The sequence below is a fragment of the Bos mutus genome, chromosome 8 (genome assembly GCF_027580195.1).
Source record: "Bos mutus isolate GX-2022 chromosome 8, NWIPB_WYAK_1.1, whole genome shotgun sequence".
NCBI lineage: Eukaryota > Metazoa > Chordata > Mammalia > Artiodactyla > Bovidae > Bos > Bos mutus.
Window position 1 is genome coordinate 29280790 of NC_091624.1, and position 14648 is coordinate 29295437.

The 14648-nt window shown below is 37.7% G+C and overlaps 1 protein-coding gene across 1 annotated transcript in view; it reads left to right on the forward strand.

Annotated features, from left to right (window-relative positions):
- The window catches only part of ZNF782 (zinc finger protein 782), a 90833-nt gene that overhangs the window by 22101 nt on the left and 54084 nt on the right, over window positions 1–14648 (forward strand). Inside the window, exon 3 of the mRNA XM_070375287.1 lies at window positions 4895–5021. Coding sequence (XP_070231388.1) covers window positions 4895–5021 — 127 coding nt within the window. The remainder of the gene's footprint in view (window positions 1–4894; window positions 5022–14648) is intronic.

Here is a 14648-nt window from a genome sequence, read left to right on the forward strand (position 1 = left end):
GTAAAACTGTTACACAAAAGCTCTTTTGAGTGATCAAGCCTGGTCCTTGGTCCCAAAGCTAAATCTTATGTGGAGATCACAAATTTGACATCATTCACTGTAAGCTATCAGTGGCAAGAATGGGCGCCCATATCATGTTTCTGATCTTAGAGGAAATGCTTTTAGATTTTCCCCATTGAAAATGTTGTTTGGTGTGGGTTTGTTGTATATGGCCTTTATTATGTTCAGGTAGGTTCTTTCTATGCCAGTTTTCTGGAAAATGTTTATCATAAATGGGTGTTGAATTTTGTCAAAAGCTTTCTCTGCATTTATTGAGATGATCATATGGTTTTTATTTCTCAATTTGTTAATTTGGTTTATCGCATTTATTGACTTATGTATATTCAAGAATCCTTGCAGCCCTGGGATAAACCCCACCTGATCATGGTGTATGATCCTTTTAATGTGTTGTTGGATTCTGTTTGCTGTCATTTTTTTGAGGATTTTTGCATCTGTATTCATCAGTGATATTGTCCTGTGATTTTCTTTTTATGTGGTATCTTTGTCTCATTTTGGTATCAGGGTGATAGTGGCCTCATAGAATGAGTTTGGGAGTATTCCTCCTTCTGCAATTTTTTGGAAAAATTTGAGTAGGATCAGTTCAGTTCAGTTCAGTCGCTCAGTCGTGTCCAGCTCTTTGCGACCGCATGAATCGCAGCACACCAGGCCTCCCTGTCCATCACCAGCTCCCAGAGTTCACCCAGACTCACGTCCATCGAGTCAGTGATGCCATCCAGCCATCTCATCCTCTGTCGTCCCCTTCTCCTCCTGCCCCCAATCCCTCCCAGCATCAGAGTCTTTTCCAATGAGTCAACTCTTCGCATGAGGTGGCCAAAGTACTGGACTTTCAGCTTTAGCATCATTCCTTCCAAAGAAATCCCAGGGCTGATCTCCTTTAGAATGGACTGGTTGGATCTCCTTGCAGTCCAAGGGACTCTCAAGAGTCTTCTCCAACACCACAGTTCAAAAGCATCAATTCTTCGGCGCTCAGCCTTGTTCACAGTCCAACTCTCACATCCATACATGACCACAGGAAAAACAATAGCCTTGACTAGATGGACCTTTGTTGGCAAAGTAATATCTCTGCTTTTTAATATGCTATCTAGGTTGGTTATAACTTTCCTTCCAAGGAGTAAGCGTCTTTTAATTTCATGGCTGCAATCACCATCTGCAGTGACTTTGGGGCCCCCAAAATAAAATCTGACACTGTTTCCACTATTTCCCCATCTATTACCCATGAAGTGATGGGACCAGATGCCATGATCTTAGTTTTCTGAATGTTGAGCTTTAAGCCAACTTTTTCACTCTCCTCTTTCACTTTCATCAAGAGGCTTTTTAGTTCCTCTTCACTTTCTGCCATAAGGGTGGTGTCATCTGCATATCTGAGGTTATTGATATTTCTCCCAGCAATCTTGATTCCAACTTGTATTTCTTCCAGTCCAGCCTTTCTCATGATGTACTCTGCATAGAAGTTAAATAAGCAGGGTGACAATATACAGCCTTGACATACTCCTTTTCCTATTTGGAACCAGTCTGTTGTTCCATGCCCAGTTCTAACTGTTGCTTCCTGACCTGCATACAGATTTCTCAAGAGGCAGATCAGATGGTCTGGTATTCCCATCTCTTTCAGAATTTTCCACAGTTTGTTGTGATCCACACAGTCCAGGCTTTGGCATAGTTAATAAAGCAGAAATAGATGTTTTTCTGGAACTCTCTTGCTTTTTCCATGATCCAATGGATGTTGGCAGTTTGATCTCTGGTTCCTCTGCCTTTTCTAAAACCAGCTTGAACATCAGGAAGTTCACGGTTCACATATTGCTGAAGCCTGGCTTGGAGAATTTTGAGCATTACTTTACTAGCATGTGAGATGAGTGCAATTGAGTAGGATAGGTGTTAACTATTCTCTAAATGTTTGATAGAATTTGCCTGTGAAGCCGTGTGGCACTGGGCTTTTGTTTATTGGAAGATTTTTGATCATGGTTTTGATTTCAGTGCTTGTGATTGGTCTGTTCATATTTTCTGTTTCTTCCTGGTTCAGTCTTGGAAGGTTATACTTTTGTAACAATATGTCCATTTCTTCCAGGTTGTCCATTTTTTTGGCATGTAGTTGCTCCTGATAGTAGTCTTTTATGATCCTTTGTATTTCTGCATTGTCTGTTGTAGCTGCTTTTTCATTTCTAATCATATTGATTTGAGTCTTCTCCCTGTTGCTTTGATGAGTCTGGCTAATTGTCAACTTGGTTTATTGTCTCAAAGAACCAGTTTTAGTTTTATTGAACTTTGCTCTTATTTCATTATTTTTTCATTTATTTCAAAATAAATCAAACATCTGATCTCTGTGCTTTCTTTCCTTCTACTAACTTCATCAGGTTTTTTGTTCTTTTTCTAGTTGCTTTATATTCTAAGGTTAGGTTGTTTATTTGATGTTTCTTGTTTCTTGAGGTTAGCTTGTATTTCTGTAAACTTCCCTCTTAACACTTCTTTTATTGCATCCCATAAGTTTTGAGTTGTCTTTTTTTGGGGTAGTAACATACTGTTTTGATGACTATAGCTTTGTAGTATAATCTCTAGTCAGGTAGCTTGATCCCCTCTCCCCATCCCCCCAGTTCTATCTTCTTTTTCAAAATTACTTTGTCTATTTAGGGTCTTTTGAAAATATTTGATCTTTATATTGTTGAATTTAGCATTTTTTTCTTTTATGTTTTGTTGATTTTTAGTCATTGTTGGCCATTACCCACTATAACGATATAAAAGAATTGTTCTGTGTAGTCTTCTAGAATATGGTTTTATTTTTTACATTTAAATCTTGAATATATTTTAATTTTTCCTGCTCTGTGGTGTGATACATAGACCTCTCTTTTCCAGATGGCCATCTATTTATCCAAATGACATTTGTATCCAGCCTTTCCTCACTCATTAAATGATATTATCTGTATTTAAATAGGAAAGTGATTCTGTTTATCATTCTTCCTACTATCCACTTTCTCTAATTTAAGCTTAGACATCTTTCTGGGCTCTCACTAGTGCACTGCTCCTTTTGCCCACTTCTATGTTTGCATTAGACTGTGGATAATAGTATTCTATTTTTTTTAAATCTAGTATTACCTTACCCTCTGTCTTCCAGAATTTTTTCAAAATTCAGGCCTTGTGCTGAGGTTTTTCTGCATTCCTGTTTTGTCATATTTTTATTACTTTAAAAGTTTTGTATTTTATCTGAATGTGTTTTTGGAGACAGGAGATATAAGTATGTGTGTTTAGTCTATTCCCTTAAACTAGAGAAACAATTTTTGGTTGTAATTCTCCCTGGTGGCTCAGACAGTAAAGCGTCTGCCTGCAATGTGAAAGACCTGGGTTTGATCCCTGGGTCGGGAAGATCCCCTGGAGAAGGAAATGGCAACCCACTCCAGTACTCTTGCCTGGAAAATTCCATGGCCAGAGGAGCCTTGTAGGCTACAGTCCCTGGGGTTGCAAAGAGTCAGACATGACTGAGCAACTTCACTTCACTTCACTCTTAATATTTTTGTTTTCTCTTTTTACCACTGAGAATTTATTTCTCAGCCTTCCTGGCTTATCTTTACACCTTACTTTTAAATTTTGCTATTCCCTTGAATTTATTCCTTGGTTGTTTTCTTTCCTAAAATTTCTATATCCTTTCTGAACCAGCCCTTTTTCTCTAATGACTTCACTTACCATCTTAAGGATTAATGTCTCCTAAATCCTTTTTTTCATTTTAGACCTTCCTTCTCCATTCCAGGATCATGCAGCCAATCATGAAATAATTCCATTTGTAAATTCTGCAGGTGTTTTGAGTACAGTTGAATAACATCTACTCTCTGTGACCCAACTTGTGATTCTTATTTATTTTTCCAGTCTCTGTATATGGCATCAGCATCTATCTTGGTTGTGGAGCATTTCTTTGTATAGCTATAAAAAAAAAAATAGTGACCAGATTTTTTTCCTCTAAGAATTAATTCCCTTTCTTTATCTCTGTTGCTTTGCCTTAGGATAGATCATCCCTAAAATTGGGTAGTTTGTTTTGTTGCTGAAGATATTATCCACTATTCATATAGAGTGATAGTTCTAATGAGGAGAGATTTTTCTTCCTAGGAGACATTTGCAAGTATTTGAAGATATTTTTGATAGATGCTATTGATATCTGATTAGTAGAAGTAGGGATGCTGGTAAACATCCTGGAATACACAGGACAGTCTTCCACAGAAATAGCTTTATCTGGTCTAGAGTGTCAGTAGTGCCAAATTGAAGAAACCCTGTTCTAGTGTAAAGGCGGAGTTGCTCATCTTTTATAGCATTTTGTTTTAAACTCTAAACAGTTAAACATATGTTAGGAGAAAACCATGGTTTGAAAGTATACACTCACCCCAGTGTTCATTGCAGTGCTGTTTACAGTAGCCACAGCCTGAAAGCAGCCTAAATGTTCATCAAAGACTCTATATAGATACGGTGCATATATACAATGGAATGTTACTCAGCCATTAAAAAATGAAATAATGCCATTTGCAGCATCATGGATGGAAAGGTGGGGAGGGAGGGATAAATTGGGAGTTTGGAACTGACATATACACACTGCTATGTTGTGCTACTGTATAGCACAGGGAACTCTGCTCAGTATTCTGTCATAACCTAAATGAGAAAGGAATTTGAAAAAGAATATATATGTATATATAAATCTCTTTGCTGTACACTTGAAACTTACAGAATATTGTAAAACACCTATAGACCAATATAAAATAATCATTAAAACATAAACAGAAAATATAGTAAGAGTTAGTTTTCAAAAATATTTTCTACATCCTGATTCTGAACCCTCAGATTGAGTAGAAATATATTGTTACAGGCATCAGTGTCATTCAAGGATGTGACTGTGGAATTCACCCAGGAAGAGTGGCATCAGATGGACTCTGCTCAGAGGACCTTGTACAGAGATGTAATGCTGGAGAACTACAGCCACCTCGTCTCAGTGGGTGAGCAGACCTTACCATGCAACTTCCTCAAGATTGCAATTTCAGTTTTTTCTTTTTTTAAATATTAATCACTTTTATTGAAGAATATTAAATGAAAAATAAAATTCAGCACTTCATTATACAAATCAATAAGTTTAAAAAGTTATGCAGTAGCTTACCATCATCAGAGTCATGGTTTGGAATATTTTCATCATCCCCCCAAAATTCCTTGTACCCCTTTGCAGTAAGTCCCTTCCTCTCATATGCCAGCCAATCACTGATCTATTTTCTATTTCAATACTTTTTCCTTGTTTTGAATCTTATATAAATGAATTTATATATAGTATCTTTTGTCTGACTTCCACATTTAGCATGATGCTTTTGAGACTCCTGTGTGTGTATCACCAGTTTATTCTTTTTAGCCTGAGTAGAATTCTTTTGTGTGCATATACTACAGTTTGTTATTCTTTCAGCTCATGGATACATGGGTGTTTTTCCAGTTTGGAGCTGTTATGAATAAAGCTTCTATGAACATTCACATATAAGTCTTTGTGTCAATATGTTTTTATTTCTTATGTAAATACCTAGGAGTGGGCTTACCTAGTCTTCTGGTAAGTTTATATGTAACTTATTCAGAAAGTTCCAGATGTTTCCCCATTGGGTCTACTGTGTTTCATGCCTATAAGCAATGCCTAAGAGTTCTCACTGCTGTTACCAGCAGTTGGTTTGGTAAGTCTTACTATTTTTAACCATTGTAGTTGATGTCTAGTTGCATCTTATTGGATTTTAATTTGCATTTCTCTGGTAATTAACAATGTTGAACTTCTTTTCATGTGCTTTTTAACCATTCATAATCTCCTTTAATGAAGTGTTTCATCAAATCTTTTGCCCATTTTTTTGTTTTGTTTTTTGGTTTGGGTCTTATTGTTGAGTTGAAGGAGTTCAGACTTTACCAGATACATGTTTTGAAAATGTTTCTTCTCCAGGTCTGGCTTGCCTTTTTAGAAGAAAATGTTTACAGATGGTTTTGGTTTGCTATATACTTAAAAAATTTTTTATATGACATGATTAAGATTCAGGGATTTAGATCAATTGTATTCTTCATGTTTCCCCTAATGGTTATATCTTACATAACTATAGTATAGTCTTAACACAAGGAAATAGGCATTGGTACAATGAATGTGAATAGCTTTGTATCATTTTTTTACTTTATAATTTTGTATTGAGGCATGGTTGATTTATAATATGATGTTAGTTTCAGGTGTACAGCAGAGTGATGCAGTTATATATTCTTTTCCAGATTCTTTTCCCTGATAGGTTATTACAAAATACTAAGTATAGTTCTCTGTGCTACAGAGTACATCCTTGTTGTTATCTATTATATATTGGGTTGGCCAAAAGGTTCTTTTCTTTTTTTCCCATAAGATGGCTCTAGTAGTGCTTTAGTTGTCTTTAATGTCATTCGAAACCAGTTTGTTAGGTTTTATTGTGACAGCAGTCATATCAGTATACATTTAAAAAAAACGTATCAAAATTGGTGAATTTTTGTGTAGCCATTTTAATATTGAACACAGAAGGAAAAAAAAACAGTTTTGACATGTTATGCCTTATTATTTCAACAAAGGTAAAAATGCAACTAAAACACAAAAATAGACTTGTGCAGTGTATGGAGAAGGTATTGTGACTGATCAAACATGACAAAAGTGGTTTGTGTAGTTTTGTGCTGGAGATTTCTTGCTGGACAGTGCTCCATGGTCAGGTAGTTGAAGTTGATAATGATCAAATAGAGACATTAATTGAGAAGAATCAATGTTATATCATGTGGGAGATAGCTGACATACTCAAAATATCCAAATCAAGATTTGAAAGTCATTTGCACCAGCTTGGTTATGTTAATCACTTTGATGTTTAGGTTCCACCTAGGCTAAGTGAAAAAACCTTTGTAACCATATTTCACATGTGTTTCTCTACTGAAACGTAATAAAAATGTTCCATTTTTAAAACAAATTGTGATGGGTGTTGAAAAGTGGATACTGTACAATCATGTGAAATGGAAGAGATTGTGGGGGCAAGTGAAATGAACCACCACCAATCACACCAAAGGCATCTTCTTCCAAGGAAGATGGTGTTGTGTGTATGGTGGGATTGTAAGGGAATCCTCTGCTATGAGCTCCTTCTGGGGAATCAAACAATTAATTCCAACAAGAATTGCTCCCAGTTAGACCAACTGAGAGCAGCACTTGATGAAGAGTGTCCAGAATTAGTCAACAGAAAATGCATAGTCTCCATCAGGATAATGCAAGACCACATGTTTCTTTAATGACTAGGCATAAACTGTTAAGCTTTGGCTGGAAGTTCTGATTCACCCACCATATTCACCAGCCATTGTACCTTCAGATTTCCTTTTATTTTGGTCTTTACAAAATTCTCTTAATGGAAGAAATTTCAGCTCCCTGCAAGACTGTAAAAGGAACCTGGAACAATTCTTTGCTCAAAAAGATAAAAAAGTTTTGGGGAAATGGAATTATGAAGTTGCCTGAAAAATGGCAGAAGGTAAAGGAACAAAACAGTGAATTCATGGCACAATAAAGTTCTTGGTGAAAATGGAAAATGTGGCTTTTTTTTTTTTTTTAATCAAAGGAACTTCTTGGCCACCCCAATACATAGCAGTGTGTATAGGTTAATCCCAAACTCCTAATGTATCCCTTTCTTCTCCTTTACCCTCTGGTAACCATATGTTTATTTTCTGTGTCTGAGTCTGTTTATATTTTGAATTAAATTCATTTGTATCTTTTTTTTTATTCTGCACAAAAGCATATTTCATGATACTTTTCTTTTTCTATCTGGCTTACTTCACTTAGCATGATAATTTATAGGTCAGCCATGTATCTGCAGAAGGCGTGATTTTATTCTTTTTGTGGCTGAATAATATTTCATTCTGTGTATGAGATTATATCTATATCTATCTTACCACAATTTCTTTATCTGTTCATCTGTGTATGGACATTGGGTTGCTTCCATGTCCTAGCTATCATAAATAGAGCTGTGGTAACATTGGAGTATATGTATCTTCAAACCATGGTGTTCACCAAATATATACCTAGGATTTGGAGAAGGAAGTGGCAGCCCACTCCAGTATTCTTGCTTAGAGAATCCTGTGGACACAGGAGCCTGGGAAGGCTACAGTCCGTGGCGTTACAACTTAGCGGCTGAGCACACGCCTAGGATGTGCTTCCATGGATCATATGATAGCCCTATCATTTTCAGTTTTTTAAGGAACCTCCATACTGTACTCCATAGTGGCTACACCAGTTTACATTCCCACCAGCAGTGTGGGAGGATTTTTTCCTCCACACCTTCTCTAGCATTTGGTACTGATAGATGTTTTGATGATGGCCATTCTGACTGGTGTGAGGTAATAACCTCATTGTAATTTTGATTTGCATTTCTCTGATAATTAGTGATATTCAGCATGTTTTCATATGCTTATTAGCCATCTGTACATCTTCTTTGGAGAAATGTCCATTTAGGTCTGCCTGTTTTTTGATTGAGTTGCTTGGTTTCTTTTGTTACTGAGTTTCATGAACTGTTGTATGTTTTGGAAATTAATTCCTTATTGGTAGCATCATTTGCAGATATTTTCTCCCAGTTTGTAGGTTATCTTTCATTTTTATTGTGGTTTCCTTTGCTGTGCAAAAGCAAAAGTGTTGTTAGGCCCCCATTTGTGTGTTTTTATTTCCATTACTGTAGGAGACAGATCCAGAAAAATATTGCTGCAATTTATGTCAAAGAGTGTTTTGCCTGTATTTTCCTCTAGGATTTTTATAGTATCCAGTCTTACATTTAGGTCTTTAATCCATTTTGAGTTTATTTTTGTATATATTGTTCAGTTCAGTCTAGTCTCTCAGTCGTGTATGACTCTGTGACCCCATGAATCGCAGCACACCATACCTCCCTGTCCATCACCAACTCCTGGAGTTTCTCATCCTCTGTCGTCCCCTTCTCCTCCTGCCCTCAATTTCTCCCGGCATCAGGGTCTTTTCCAATGAGTCAACTCTTCATATGAGGTGGCCAAAGTATTGGAGTTTCAGCCTCAGCATCAGTCCTTCCAGTGCACACCCAGGACTGATCTCCTTTAGGATGGAGTGGTTGGATCTCTTGCAGTCCAAGGGACTCTCAAGAGTCTTCTCCAACACCACAGTTCAAAAGCATCAATTCTTCGGCGCTCAGCTTTCTTCACAGTCCAACTCTCACATCCATACATGACCACTAGGAAAACCATAGCCTTGACTAGACGGACCTTTGTTTGCAAAATAATGTCTCTGCTTTTGAATATGCTATCTAGGTTGGTCATAACTTTCCTTCCAAGGAGTAAGCCTCTTTAAATTTCATGGCTGCAATCACCATCTGCAGTGATTTTGAAGCCCCAAAAAATAAAGTCTGACACTGTTTCCACTGTTTCCCCATCTATTACCCATGAAGTGATGGGACCAGATGCCATGATCTTAGTTTTCTGAATGTTGAGCTTTAAGCCAACTTTTTCACTCTCCTCTTTCACTTTCATCAAGAGGCTTTTTAGTTCCTCTTCACTTTCTGCCATAAGAAAAGGGTGGTGTCATCTGCATATCTGAGGTTATTGATATTTCTCCCGGCAATCTTGATTCCAGCTTGTGCTTCTTCCAGCCCAGCGTTTCTCATGATGTACTCTGCATAGAAGTTAAATAAGCAGGGTGACAATATACAGCCTTGACATACTCCTTTTCCTATTTGGAACCAGTCTGTTGTTCCATGTCCAGTTCTAACTGTTGCTTCCTAACCTGCATACAGGTTTCTCAAGAGGCAGGTCAGGTGGTCTGGTATTCCCATCTCTTTCAGAATTTTCCACAGTTTATTGTGATCCACACAGTCCAAGGCTTTGGCATAGTCAATAAAGCAGAAATAGATGTTTTTCTGGAACTCTCTTGCTTTTTCGATGATCCAGTGGATGTTGGCAATTTGATTTCTGGTTCCTCTGCCTTTTCTAAAACCAGCTTGAACATCTGGAAGTTCACGGTTCACATATTGCTGAAGCCTAGCTTGGAGAATTTTGAGCATTACTTTGCTAGCATGTGAGATGAGTGCAATTGTGTGGTAGTTTGAGCATTCTTTGCCATTGCCTTTCTTTGGGATTGGAATGAAAACTGACCTTTTCCAGTCCTGTGGCCACTGCTGAGTTTTCCAAATTTGCTGGCATGTTGAGTGTAACACTTTCACATCATCATCTTTCAGGATTGAAATAGCTCAGCTGGAATTCCATCACCTCCACTAGCTTTGTTCGTAGTGATGCTTTCTAAGGCCCACTTGACTTCACATTCCAGGATGTCTGGCTCTAGGTGAGTGATCACACCATCATGCTTATCTGGGTCATGAAGATCTTTTTTGTACAGTTCTTCTGTGTATTCTTGCCACCTCTTAATATCTTCTGCTTCTGTTAGGTCCATACCATTTCTGTCCTTTATCGAGTCCATCTTTGCATGAAATGTTTCCTTGGTATCTCTAATATATTGTTAGAGAAAGTCTATAATTTCATTGTTTTTATGTAGCTGTTCAGTTTTCCCAGTACCATTTGTTGGGGAAGAGACTCTTTTCTCCATTGTATAGTCTTGCCTCCTTTGTCATGGATTAATTGACCATAAGTGTGTGGGTTTATATCTGGGTTTCTGTCCTCTTCCATTGATCTCTGTGTGTTTTTGTGCCAGTACCATGCTGCTTTAATGACTACAGCTTTGTAGTAGGGTCTGAAGTCAGGGGCCCTGATTCCCCCAGCTCTGATTTTCCTTTCTCAAGATTGCTTTGTCAAGTTTCAGGATCTTTTGTGTTCCCATTCAAATAAAAAATATTGGGTTCCAGTTATGTGAAAAAAGCCATTAGTAATTTGATACACATTGCATTGAATCTGTAGACTGCCTTTGGCAATATGATCATTTTGAAAATACTGATTCTTTGAATCCAGGAACATGGTATATCTTTCCATTTGTTTATGTCATCTTCTCTTTCTTTCATCATATCTTATATCAACAGTTATCAGAATATAGGTCTTTTGCCTCCCTAGGTAGTTTTATTGCTAGGTACTTTATTCTTTTTGATACAGTGCTAAAAGGATTGTTTCCTTAATTTCCTATTCTGATCTTTCCTTGCTAATGTATAGAGATGCATAGATTTCTGTGTATTAATCTTGTATCCTGCAACTTTACTAAGTTTATATATAAGCTCTAGTAATTTTCTTCTGTGTATTCTTGCCACCTCTTAATCTCTTCTGCTTCTGGTAGGTCCTTGCTGTTTCTGTCCTTTATTATGCTCATCTTTGCATGAAATGTTCCTTTGGTATCTAATTTTCTTAAAGAGATCTCTAGTCTTTCCCATTCTATTCTTTTGTATCTCTCCTTGCTATTCTTTGGAATCTACATTCAATTGGGTATGTCTTTCCCTTTCTCCTTTGCCTTCATTTCTTTTTTTTTCTCAGCTCTTTGTAAGGCATCCTCAAACAACCATTTTGCCTTCTTGCATTTCTTTTCTTTGGGATGGTTTTGGTCACTGCCTTCTATGCATTATTAAGAACCTCCAACCATAGTTCCTCAGGCACTTTGTCTACCAGATTTAATTACAAACCGCCATCCATAATTCCCCAGGGACTTTGTCTATCAGATCTAATCCCTTGTCTAACCTATTTGTCACTTCCAGTGTAACATAATCATAACAGACTTGATTTAGATCATACCTGAATGGCCTCGTGGTTTTCCCTACTTTCTTCAATTTAAGTCTGAATTTGGCAATAAGGAGCTCATGACCTGAGCCACAGTCAGCTCCAGGTCTTGTTTTTGCTGACTTGTGTAGAGCTTCTCCATCTTTGGCTGCAAGAAATATAATCAATCTGATTTCAGTATTGACCATCCCATGATATCCATGTGTAGAGTCGTCTCTTGTGTTGTTGGAAGAGGGTGTTTGCTATGATCAGTGTGTTCTCTTGGCAAAACTCTTGTTTGTCTTTGCCTTGCTTCATTTTGTACTCTAAGGCCAAACTTGCCTGTTATTTCAGGTATCTCTTGACTTCCTACTTTTGTATTTCAATCCCCTATGATGAGAAGGATATCATTTTTGGGTGTTAGTTCTAGAAGGTCTTGTAGGTCTTCATAGAACCGTTCAGCATCAGCTTCTTTGGCATTAGTGGTTGAAGCATAGACTTGGATTACTGTGATGTTGAATGGTTTGCATTGGAAATGAACAGAGATCATTCTGTCAAATTCTTGTTCACTATGAGGGCTACTCCAATCCTTCTAAGGGATTCTTGCCTACATTAATAGATATAATGGTCATCTGAATTAAATTCTCTCATTCCTGTCCATTTTAGTTCACTGATTCCTAAAAAGTTGATGTTCACTCTTGCCATCTCCTGTTTGACCACATCCACTTTACCTTGATACATGGACCTAACATTCCAGATTGCTACGTTATTGTTCTTTACAGCATCAGACTTTGCTTTCACCACCAGACACATCCACACGTGAGCATCATTTCTGCTTTGGTTCAGCCTCTTTATTCCTTCTGGATCCGTTTCTTTGCTCTTCCCCAGTAGCATATTGGAACCTACCAACCTGGAGGCTCATCTTCCAGTGTCATATCTTTTTGCTGTTTCATGCTATTCATGGGGTTCTCATGGCAAGAATACTGACATAGATTGCCATTCCCTACACAGAAGAACTGTATAAAAAAGGTCATAATGACCCAGCTAGCCATGATTGTGTGGTCACTCACTTAGAGTTAGACATACTATAGTTGAAGTCCACTGGGCCTTAGGAAGCTTTACTATGAAGAAAACTAGTGGAGATGATGGAATTCCAGCTGAGATAATTCACATCCTAAAAGATGATGCTGTTACAGTGCTACACTCAGTCTGCCAGCAGATTTGGATATCAGCAGTGGCCACAGGACTGGAAAAGGTCAGATTTCTTTCCAATCCCAAAGAAGGGCAATGCCAAAGAATATTCAGACTACTGTACAATTGTACTTATCTCACATGCTAGCAAGGTCATGCTCAAAATCCTTCAAGCTAAGCTTCAATAGTACATGAATCGAGAACTTCCAGATGTACATGCTGGATTTTGAAAAGCAGAGGAACCACAGATCAAATAGCCAAAATCTATTGGGTCATAGAAAAAGCAAGAGAGTTCCAAAAAAACATCTACTTCTACTTCATTGACTATGCTAAAGCCTTTGACTGTGTGGATCACCACAAACTGGAAAATTCTTAAAGAGATGGGAATACCAGACCACTTTACCTCTCTCCTGAGAAACCTGTATGCACGTCAAGAAGCAACATGGTACAGTGGACTACTTCAAAATTGGGAAAGGAGTGTGTCAAGGCTCTGTATTTTAACCCTGCTTATTTAACGTCTATGCAGGGTACTTCATGTGAAATTCTGGGCTTGATGAATTACAAGCTAGAAACAAGATGGCTGGGAGAAACATCAAAAACCTCAGATATACAGATGACACCATCCAAGTGGCAGAAAGCCAAGAGGAACTAAAGAGCCTCTTGATGAAGATGAAAGAGAGTGAAAATGCTGGCTTAAAACTCAACGTTGAATAAACTAAGATCATGGTGTCCAGTACCATCACTTCATGGCAAAATGATTCAGAAAAAATGGAAACAATGGCAGATTTTATTTTCTTGGGCTCTAAAATCACTGCAGATGGTGACTACAGCCATGAAATTAAAAGATGCCTGCTCCTTGGAAGAAAAACTATGACTAACCTAGACAGCATGTTAAAAAGTAGAGACATCACTTTGCCGACAAAGATCTGTATAGTCAAAGCTATGGTTTTTCCTTTGGTCATGTACAGACATGAGAGTTGGATTGTAAAGAAGGCTGAACAATGAAGAATTGATGCTTTAGAACTGTGTGCTGGAGAAGACTCTTGGGAGTTCCTTGGACAGCAAGGAGATCAAACCAATCACTCCTAAAGGAAATCAACCCTGAATATTCATTGGAAGGACTGATGCTGAAACTGAAGCTCCAGTATTTTGGCTTCCTGATGCAAAGAGCCAACTCATTGGAAAAGACCCTGATGCTGGAAATGATTGAGGGCAGGAGGAAAAGGGGGCAGCAGAGGATGATATGGTTGGATGGCATCACCAACTCAATGGATATGAGTTTGAGCATACTCTGGGAGATACTGAAGGACAGGGAATGGTGTGCTGAAGTCCATGGGATCACAATGAGTTGGACATGACTTAGTGACTAAACAACAACAGAGGAGTATTCTGGTAGTATTTTTAGGATTTTCTGTTTATAGTATGATATCATCTGCAAACAGTGACAGTCTTACTTTTTCTTTTTAAATTTGGATCCTTTTTTTTTTTTCTTTTTCATCTGATTGCTGTGGTTAAGAGTTTCAAAACTATGTTGAATAAAAGTATCAAGAGTGGACACTCTTGTCTTGTTCCTGATCTTAGAGGAACTCCTTTCAGATTATAGCATTGTGTATGATGTTAGCTGTGGACTTGTCATATATGGCCTTTATTGTGGTAGGTTCCCTCTGTGCCTGCTTTCTGAAGAGTTTTTATCATAAATGGAAGGTGAATTTTATCAAAGGCTTTTTCTGCATCTG